The sequence below is a fragment of the Arachis hypogaea genome, unplaced genomic scaffold (genome assembly GCF_003086295.3).
Source record: "Arachis hypogaea cultivar Tifrunner unplaced genomic scaffold, arahy.Tifrunner.gnm2.J5K5 arahy.Tifrunner.gnm2.scaffold_50, whole genome shotgun sequence".
In the NCBI taxonomy this organism is placed as follows: domain Eukaryota; kingdom Viridiplantae; phylum Streptophyta; class Magnoliopsida; order Fabales; family Fabaceae; genus Arachis; species Arachis hypogaea.
In genome coordinates this window covers 597-8,862 of record NW_027255479.1, presented here as the reverse complement: position 1 = coordinate 8,862, position 8,266 = coordinate 597, and the positions used below count along the sequence as shown (strand labels likewise).

Sequence of the window (8,266 nt, the reverse complement as noted above, 5' to 3'; positions counted from 1 at the left end):
GGTTTGATATAAAGGGTGCAGAAAATTTAAATACTCAACATATCTCATCTACTGTAAATTCTTTTTTTCTAGGTTTACCATAACTTCTAAAAACAACCATGCTAAAGGGTAAGATTAAAAGAAAAAGTTATGTAATCAACAAAATAAAACAACTAAAGTTCTGCATAACCAACTAAGAAATATTACTATTAGATTTGATTCAAAAGATATATTGGATTTTAAAGTTCATCTGCACTTTTCATGTTCTTCTCCACATGTCAAGCTGTTCAATTGTATTCTTTCTTCATTTGAATCCTTCTTGATGCTAGCCTTTAGCAACATCAAGCTGTTCAAACCATTCCTGAAGGCCTGCAAAAAAGCTCAACTGGTAAGAGTCAAAGCTTTAGACATGAAAACGATCTAAACTTGGAAACCTCATCACCACAAGACCGGTCTATAGGAAGCAAGACAGTTATTGTTAATGATTCCACCAGAATTGACAAATTCAAATTTCATCATCCATATACAAAAGTCATGTTTCATTGCAACTTGATGCATAATGCATATCACACATTATTTTCTCATTAATCACAATGCAATTAAAACTAACGGGAATAAATTGGTGCAAAGCATAGGAGAATAGTTACATACCGATTATCCTTATCCTTAATGTCACTAGGAGCGGTAAGAGACTCTCTGTATAGACAGTGGCGGCTTCAAAACTAAGATTTTTAAAATGCTTGAGCAGGTCTCCTCTGACATTGTATATGAAAAACCCTATATTATCAATATCATAATCTTTTCCAATAATATCACCATTACTGGATAAGCACAATGGCTGAGAGTCTTGGCAAGGAATCTGATAGAGAGTCCAAGATGAGTGCACTTTATATTCTTTCATTACCCATATGTCAGTGTTACAGTAATCATCATTCCGATAATAAAAGGCTAGGCAACCTCCTAGTAAGGCGAGACCTGGATCGGAGTATGAAATCGATACCAGTTGTTCCGGGACAGACAACATTGAGAAAGTCCTTTCCTTGAGATCAAAGATAATAATAGCATACCTGTAATCTTTAAGATTGAAAGACACCCAATGAATAGCGCCATTCAAAAACAACCGACAAGAAAGCCGGGAATCAAAACGCAAGTGTTTGAGGGATCCAGCATCATGATAAATAAATGAATTGGTTCTCAAGGACAAGCAATTAAAGTGAATTTCGTCGTGCTTATCATGGCAAGCTACAACAATCAAGTAGTCATCCTGCATCATAACCAAATCCATGCACACACAACTTGTAGGGAAGCCAGTTCTTGTTCTTGTGCATACAAGAATCAATATGAGAGTAAGTTATCAATTTGCTGGATCCGGTCAGTGGGTTCCATACCACAAGAAATCTTGGGTGTTGATGTAAGAGAACAAAGCCTCTGCAGGATCCCAGGACCTCAAAATGAGGTGGTGATTTCATCTTCAAAGGGGGAGACACCTTTCTTACTTGTAATGCATCATTGTTGTCACTAAATAGTGCCTCTAAGTCAACCAAGTAAGTCACAATGCCTTTTTCTATGAAGAAGTATGCGTTGGTGGAAGCCGGAGAGTGGTGAAAATGCATTTCAGCAAAGTGTGGATCGGAAATGAGAGAGTACCATAGTTTCGAAACGCACCTGAGGCGGGTGAGATGTTTAGCCGGTACCCTCAGGAAAATTCTGTGAATGAACTCAACAGGGAGGATGTCATGAATGCTCTTCTTCTCCATGCCCTATTGCTCTTTTCGTTTGTGCAGTGTGTGCCACTTCTTATAATCTTATTATCCATGCTTTTGGCAATTTATATAGCAATTCACGAAACCCCGGACTTGAAATTTTTACCTCGAAAACAAGAGACTTTGGAAGGGAAGGGTCAGTTTTGGACTTTTGATTTTTGAATTGACTATTCGAGGAAAAAAAGAAAATAGTTATTTGTTTTATCTTTTTTAAAACAAACAAGTGAAAAAAAAAAGTTATTTCATGAATAAACTTATAAACAAAAATTTTTAAATATTTAATTTTATTTAGTTAGGGAAAAGAAATTACTTTATACATTAAATTATAAAAAACGACAAGTTGAAAATACAGTTTCTATCATTTCAATTTTTTTAAAAACTTTTAAACTATATTCGTAATTTTACAAAATTACGATATTCTTTTTACAATTATACATGACTAAAAAAAATCTTGTTATTGCAAAGTAAACAAAGAAAAAGAAGTTTTAGAATTAGAGTAATAAAAAGATTCCTAGAAAGGTGTGTTATTAGTGGAATTTTTTTCCCTAAATCAAAATAATGACAAGCGTAAACAGCTTTGAGAGAATATAAAAATATAAATGAGGAGGAAAATTAGAATTTAGAGTAAAAGTTAAATTTTGGAAGAAAAATTAGGATTAAGCATATATAAATTATAATTATAATTATGTTATATGTAGAAAAACTGAAAAACATCACTTATCAAATTAATTAACCGTAAAAATATACGTTAGAATGTAAAATAAATATTAAAATAAATTAAATAATTTATGTATTTATATATAAATATATAATAATTAATTTAGTAGTTAATTTTATGGGTAACACCTAAATAAATCAGAGAGCCGCTGGTATTAAATCGAATCAATTTGAGTCGAATTAGTAGAGTTATTGATAAATCGAAGTTATTTTATTCGAATTACCAATGATTGATATTTGAAATATAGCCTATAAGTAGTAAATCGAATCAATTAGATTCGATTTACTGCTAATACAACATTTATATGTAAATTCGATTTACTATTGAACAACCTATATATAGTAAATCGAATCATCTTAATTTGATTTAGTACTGATAGAGATTATTGACATTTACTATTGTTGTTTATTATTTATTCTATATTAATTTTAAAACATAAATGTTAATAAAAAAATACTTCCATTTAAATTCAAATAAAATATCAAAAAATTAAAACGAATAAGAATAGAAATTCAATTTTTGTTTTTTAGTTTAAATTCCATAAAATCTATATTTTTATTAATTTATGAATTTAAAATGGAACAATAAACGATTTCTAAAAATTTACTAAAAGTCATTCTTTGACTTATTAGCTTCTAAAGAATCATTACCGAAACTTTTGATACTGAAAAAGTTAATATAAAGTATAACCCTCTAAAGTGACATGGGTTAAAATTTGAATTTTTTTAAGAATCAAAAGTAACAGATAATTATATAAATTAGCGAATTAGTTTTTTATTAGTGCCAATTTATTTATTCAGTCTATAACAAAAAAAATAATAATAATAAATAAATTTAATTTATCTGATCACTTTTAATAGTAAGTTAACTTTTAAAAAGTATTACACTTCCTACTTTACTTTAAATGCACCAGCTTTTTGACTTATTTGTGATCAACGATGAGTTATTCTAATTCTAAAACTTCTCTTTCTTTGTTTCGTTCCCGATTGTCATAAGATTTTTTTAGCTAGGTATAATTGCAATAAAAATATCATATCTCTATAAAATTATGAATATAACTTAAAATTAAAGCTCTAAAAGAATTGAAATGATACAAGTTTTCTTTTTACACATGTAGTTTTATATAATTTAATTTAAAAAGTTCTTTTTTCTCAATCTAAATAAAACTAAATATTTTTAATATTTAAAAAGGTTTCTTGAAAAGTTCATCGATGAAATAACTTTTACTATTTAATTTAAAAAAAAATAAAATAAATAAGATAAGATATGTTTCGAATAGCCAATCCAAAAACCCTTCCCTTCCCTTTCCTTCACTAGTTTTATATTTTCAAAGCAATTTGAAGTTCGGGTTGAGTGAATTGATATATGAATTCAGCAATCCAAGCATAGATAAGAGGAAGAGGCTGAAGCACACAGTGAACAAAACAAAAGAGGAATCTACCATAGAGAAAAAGATGAATCACAAGAGCAAGAGCATTCACGACATCCTCCCTCTTGACCTGATTCACATAATCCTACTGCGGGTGCCGATCAGACATCTCGCTTGCTTCAGGTGCGTTTCCAAGCTCTGGTGCTCTTTAATTTCTGATCCAAACTTTGCGGAATTGCATCTTCACCTCTCTCTGGCACCCACCCATGGATGCCTGGTTCGGCTAAATGACTCCGTAGAAGCTTACCTTATTCACCTAGAAGAAGTATTTAATGGCGACAATTACCAACTGATGAAAGAGGTATCTTTCCCTTTCAAGAAGCAGCCACCTTCTGGGTTCTGTGTAATGGGATCCTGCAGAGGGTTTGTTCTCTTAAGCCGAGAGCCATATTTTTTTGTAGTATGGAACCCAGTCACCGGATTCAGAAAAAGAATATCTTACTCTTGCATGTTTCATCGTAGTAAGCTCAGGTGCTTAAAGTTTCCCCGTGATGCGCATCTGTATGGATTTGGTTATGATGCGTCACGCGATGACTATTTATTTGTTGTCGCTTCGGAGGATGGTGGCTGCCAACACTTAGATTGTTTGTGCTTGAGAACCAATTCATGGATTAGTCTTGATGCTGCACTCCCCAAACCATTGGATTTTATGAAGCGGCGACCTCCTGGGTTGTTCTTGAATGACTCTATTCATTGGTTGTGTTACTCCCATAAAGAACAATACAGTGAAAGTATTCTTACATTTGATTTGAAGGAAAGAAGTTTCTCAAATATATCTTTGCCCGAGCAACTCAGAATGCATGGTCGTACCACTGCCACAATTGTCACACTAGGAGGGTACCTAGCCTTGAATTATCAGGACTATGTTGAACGTAAAACACACATATGGGTGATGAAAGAATACAAAGTGCACTCATCTTGGACTTTGTATGAGATTCCTTGTTTAGAGTTTGAGCCTCTATGCTTATCCAATGGTAGTGCCATTATCGCACTAGATCCTACTACTCCGGTATGTGAACCATTAAAGTTTGCCAAATATAATATTAGAGAAGAGCTGCTCCAATATTTTACATGTCCTCCTCATCTTGGACAAGAAAGATACTTCTTTCCAAGTTATACTGTATATACAGAGAGTCTCTTGCTATTCCCTAATGATAATAATAAGCATAAGAATGAGAACAAGACCAATAATTTTATTTAACTCTTCTACTATGCTTTGCAACACATTATTCCTGCTAGTTTTTATTACTATTTTGTAATTAATGTAAAGTACTGAGCAAGATGCATTATGCTTCTTGTTGCATTTAGATGTGACTTTTGACTATCCATGTTGAAACTTGATTTATCAAATACTCCGGGGATTATTAGTCGCTATCTTGCTTTCTAAAGATATTTTTGGTAAAAAAAGTTAATAATTTCTTTTGCTTCTACTTTCTTTTACTTAAGCTTGGAATTTGAAATTGCTTTGAAAACAAAAAGACTAAAAGAAGGGAAGGATCCGTTTGGGATTGGCAATTCCTAAGAGAGACAGATTTTATTCTATATATTTAGATTTTTTTTAAAAAAATATTGAAAGTATTTTTAGACTTGTTCAAATAAAAAAGAAAATTATTTTTTTAAATTTGGATCCTTTAAATTTTAAATTTTTATTTTATAGGTAAGTGTAATCTTTCAATTTTGAATAGTTTTTTTATATATTTTTTTAATCCTATCTATGAAATAAATGGTGAGAGGTTACATTTACTTTTTAAAATAAAATTCAAAATTAAAAAAATCCAAATCCAATACAATAATACTAAAAAATTAGTATGAAAAATGTTGTTACTTTTATCATGTGATTGTGAAAAAAAATACACTTACAAATTCAAACATTTACTAAAACAAATACTTCAATTTTTATAAAATATAGATTGCTAAATTAGTTTTATTATAATTATTGTCATAGAATTTAATATGATATAATTCTTTGTTATAAGAGTTAATTATAAAATAAAAACATATTTATTATTTTTAATTATATTAAAAATTATAAACAAAAAAATTATAATATTATTTTTCACACACTACGCAAGTCTAAATCTAGTCAGTGATATTGAGTCTAAAAGTTTTTTTTTTCTTGATTTGCCATGATTTGCTTGTAAATGCCTAAAATTAATCGTGTTTAACAATGAATAAGATTAAAAAGAAAAATGTATATAATTGGCAAATGAAACATTTTAAATTTTACATAACTTGATGCTCATTCTACTATATATCCCAAAAAGTAATGCCTATTACACCAAATAGCTAGTATAAAATTAACTTAGATCCTTTTTATAACAATTTAGGAGTAGTTCTTATGATACAGAATTAAAAATAGTTCTATAAAAACCCTTAGATACAAGGGATAGTAACAATGCTGAAACAATATGATTGTTCTGTAACTTTATAATATTCATTACCTAATTTTAAGCTATTAAACAACCACATGAAGGAAAAATAGGAATAAGCAAGTTAAGTAGTCTTTTTTCTTGTGATACTTAGATAGAGACATCTAGAAAAACAGAGGAAAAAAAAAGATACAAAACTGTTATTAGTGTCCACAACATAGTTTACAATGCACACAATCCTAAAAATTATAAAAGCCTATACACAATTTTTGAATTTACCTGATATTCTGTTTAGACGATATACCAATTATTAAATTGATTCTACCAACCACAGCAAAGAACAAAATGCAATTAATTATGTAAGCCCTTTTATATTATAAGAAGAGGGGTTAGTACTTATACTAAAAAAACACAAACCAGTAACTTAATGATAGATCACTCAAAGATAATGCAACACAAGGGAGAAAAGAATGTAAATACATAGATAATATAAAAAAAACAAATGAAATTTTCAAAAATATATTGGGTTTTCCTATTCATATTTAGATAGAAAATCTTAATCAAAGCAAAATAAACTTAAATTTCTTGAAGCTTCATCCACTCTACTTGCGAATAATGTGCTGAATTACAACAAAATCAATCACCCTTGTATAATATATATTAGAAAACAAAATATACATTGAAAATATGTGAAATTACACGGTATTTAATAATGCAGAATTAGTATGCAGAAATTTAGTTATGCAGAATTAGTCTAAAAATTCAATGTCACTTTTGTTTCATTATGTTTTTCATAATTGCTAGCCATTTAGCTATCTCCCTTTTGAATAATTTTTGCATGTGAATATTTGGTTTCTTCTCAAATGCAGAATACTCATAAGCTGTTGGAAAGAATGCTTATGTTCTTAGTCTTTAGATCTTGTATCATGTGTCGTGACCGTTTAGTCAATGCTTATGCTCTTTCAATTTGTTTTGACTCATCTCTTCTGTCATGATATAGGGGAAATGCTCTACTGGGTTTGTCTGAAACTGGACTAACTATGATTCTTGGTATGTTGTATGCACATGACTTTTCTTATTAGTTAACTCAGCTTTTAAAGTCAGGACTATGGATTTCATTCTATAGGGAAACAGTTTTGTAACATTCTCTCCAAACAAAAATCTGTTAGGTGCTATGCTTAAACCTTGTCCTATTTGCTCTTGCTGACAATTACATTAGCTAATAGATTAAGTCATTGCTTGCTAATTCAATTTCTATTTTAATTTGTTACCTATGTGTAAAATTCAGTTCACGTTCTTGGTTGGTTTTTGCTATTTTTAAATTAATGAATTATAGAGTATCCTATTAACTATAGTGTATTTTGTATTGCATTGTCGCTTGTTAGACTTTTTTTTTTTTTTATACAGCTGAAGTTTAAATCTGGACATGGGATGGAGAAAACTAGCTTAAATATATCGATGTTGTACTATAAATTTTTTTTCTTATATTGATATTTGTCTAATTAATTAGAAAAAAAAAGATTGACACTGGAAAAAAAACAAGTTGGCTTTATAATAATTTTTTTTTTTTTGTGTTTATATTCTTATCAAGGTTACAATGTACCCACATGAATCATGATGTGCAACTTTAAGATAAGCAAGTACGGAGATGGAGAATGACTAAATTATTAATAGGACTAACGACTTTGTGAATATTTGAGCTCAAAGCTCCATTATGTACTTAGAATTAACTATCAAGCATCGTTTTATTATCTATCCTTTAGATTTTATTATCTATCATTTGTATCGTCTCTATCATCTTTGCCTGAAGAAAAGTCAGCCACAACTTTTTATTTTCTGCCAGCACTAACATCAAAACAAAAGTGACTATCCCACCATAATGAATTTTACACATTATAATATGGCCAATGATTAAAAAACCAAAATTGGTAGATTTTCTGTAAAGAATAACCAACCAAAATAGAATAATTTAAGATTAAATAGTCTTCTTGAAGCCATTGAAAAGATC

The 8,266-nt window shown here is 29.7% G+C and overlaps 2 protein-coding genes across 2 annotated transcripts; one reads left to right on the top strand and one right to left on the bottom strand.

The window, feature by feature from the left end:
* Positions 1 to 304: 304 nt before the first annotated feature.
* Positions 305 to 1,736, bottom strand: LOC140183430 (F-box protein CPR1-like). The gene is made up of 3 exons (XM_072231844.1): positions 1,476 to 1,736; positions 631 to 1,243; positions 305 to 348 (listed from the first exon to the last, which is right to left on the bottom strand). Exons 1-3 carry the CDS (start codon positions 1,734 to 1,736, stop codon positions 305 to 307), a joined length of 918 nt encoding a protein of 305 aa, XP_072087945.1.
* A 2,178-nt stretch (positions 1,737 to 3,914) lies between these two features.
* LOC114927201 (F-box protein CPR1-like) lies at positions 3,915 to 4,898 on the top strand (the record flags this gene model as incomplete). The annotated part of the gene is made up of 1 exon (XM_029296838.1): positions 3,915 to 4,898. A coding segment is annotated over exon 1 (984 nt), but the record flags the coding sequence as incomplete, so codon positions are not given.
* Between the last annotated feature and the right edge of the window lie 3,368 nt (positions 4,899 to 8,266).

Excerpts from the sequence above, each read along its gene's own strand:
- LOC140183430 (XM_072231844.1), bottom strand. The coding sequence starts at position 1,736 with ATGGAGAAGAAGAGCATTCATGACATCCTCCCTGTTGAGTTCATTCAC. Across the intron at positions 1,244-1,475 it reads ACAACAATGATGCATTACAA|GATGACTACTTGATTGTTGT; the intron begins GTAAGAAAGGTG and ends GTTATGATGCAG. Across the intron at positions 349-630 it reads ATTAAGGATAAGGATAATCG|GCCTTCAGGAATGGTTTGAA; the intron begins GTATGTAACTAT and ends GCTTTTTTGCAG.